This window comes from Condylura cristata, unplaced genomic scaffold (genome assembly GCF_000260355.1).
Source record: "Condylura cristata isolate star-nosed mole 26May11 unplaced genomic scaffold, ConCri1.0 scaffold00006, whole genome shotgun sequence".
In the NCBI taxonomy this organism is placed as follows: Eukaryota; Metazoa; Chordata; class Mammalia; order Eulipotyphla; family Talpidae; genus Condylura; species Condylura cristata.
The window spans coordinates 972,139-972,991 of NW_004567107.1; the positions used below are offsets into that span (position 1 = coordinate 972,139).

General features: G+C 74.0%; 1 protein-coding gene across 1 annotated transcript in view; it reads right to left on the reverse strand.

Annotated features, from left to right (window-relative positions):
- Positions 1 to 729: 729 nt before the first annotated feature.
- Positions 730 to 853, reverse strand: part of LOC101623468 (collagen alpha-1(XI) chain-like) — a gene marked incomplete at its 5' end in the record, with an annotated part of 28,152 nt that continues 28,028 nt past the window's right edge. Inside the window, one exon of the mRNA XM_012721180.1 lies at positions 730 to 771. Within this exon, the coding sequence (XP_012576634.1) occupies positions 730 to 771 (42 nt within the window). The remainder of the gene's footprint in view (positions 772 to 853) is intronic.

The following is an 853-nucleotide window of genomic DNA, read 5'->3' on the forward strand; positions in this document are numbered from 1 at the left end:
GGACCCCTCGCTGCTGGCCCCTGCTGACCACGAGGAGGGGGGCCTGGGAGGCCACGCGGCTCCCCGGCTCCGTAGCCGGCTCCAGACCGCAGGGCCGCCGGGCCCGAGGCCGCCCGCGGGCGAGGCGGGCAGTGCTTCTCTGCAGGTGTCTTTGGAATTTGCAGGAGAACGAGGTTCCCCTGGAGCCCCGGGGAAGGCAGGACCCGCTGGGCCTAAAGGTAACCACTGGACGAAGCCCGAGGGCCTGGAGCGGGTCTGGGGCTGGGCAGACGCGACAGGCGGCGACAGAGACCAGGCCAGTGGCCAGCGCGCAATTTGCTTCCAGAGTTCCCGGCCCCCGGAGCCCTGGGTCCCGGTCAGGGCAGCCTCCTCGCCCTGGGGAGGCGGCCTCGGTGCCCCCGTTCCCCGAGAGCCGGGGGAGCCCTGCCATGGAGTCACCAGCCCTCGGGCGCGGCCCTGGCCTCCAGGGCCAGCTGTGCCCTGACCCACTCTTTCCTGCAGGAGACCGCGGGGAGAAGGGTGCGCGGGGAGAGAGAGGTGAGCCCCGCCTCCTGGCATGGGTGCCCTGCAGGCTCTGGGGTGTCTCGGGGCCCCGGGCAGCCCCCACCCCGGGGAGGGCCTGACTCGTGTGCAAACCCGGGCCCTGCGAGGGGGCCAGCAGGCTGCCCCCGCGCCCAGGCGGCGACGTACTGGCCTTTCCTGACCAATGTCCCTTCAGAGCGGCCAGCCTCAACGCCCGAGTCGGTTCCGTCCGCGGAGGGAAGCCCAGGGCTGGCCCGGACGGGGCAGAGACCCGGCGAGCGCTGGGGTGGCGGCCGCCCCAGGGGCCCACACAGGGGCTCTGCCACCCCCT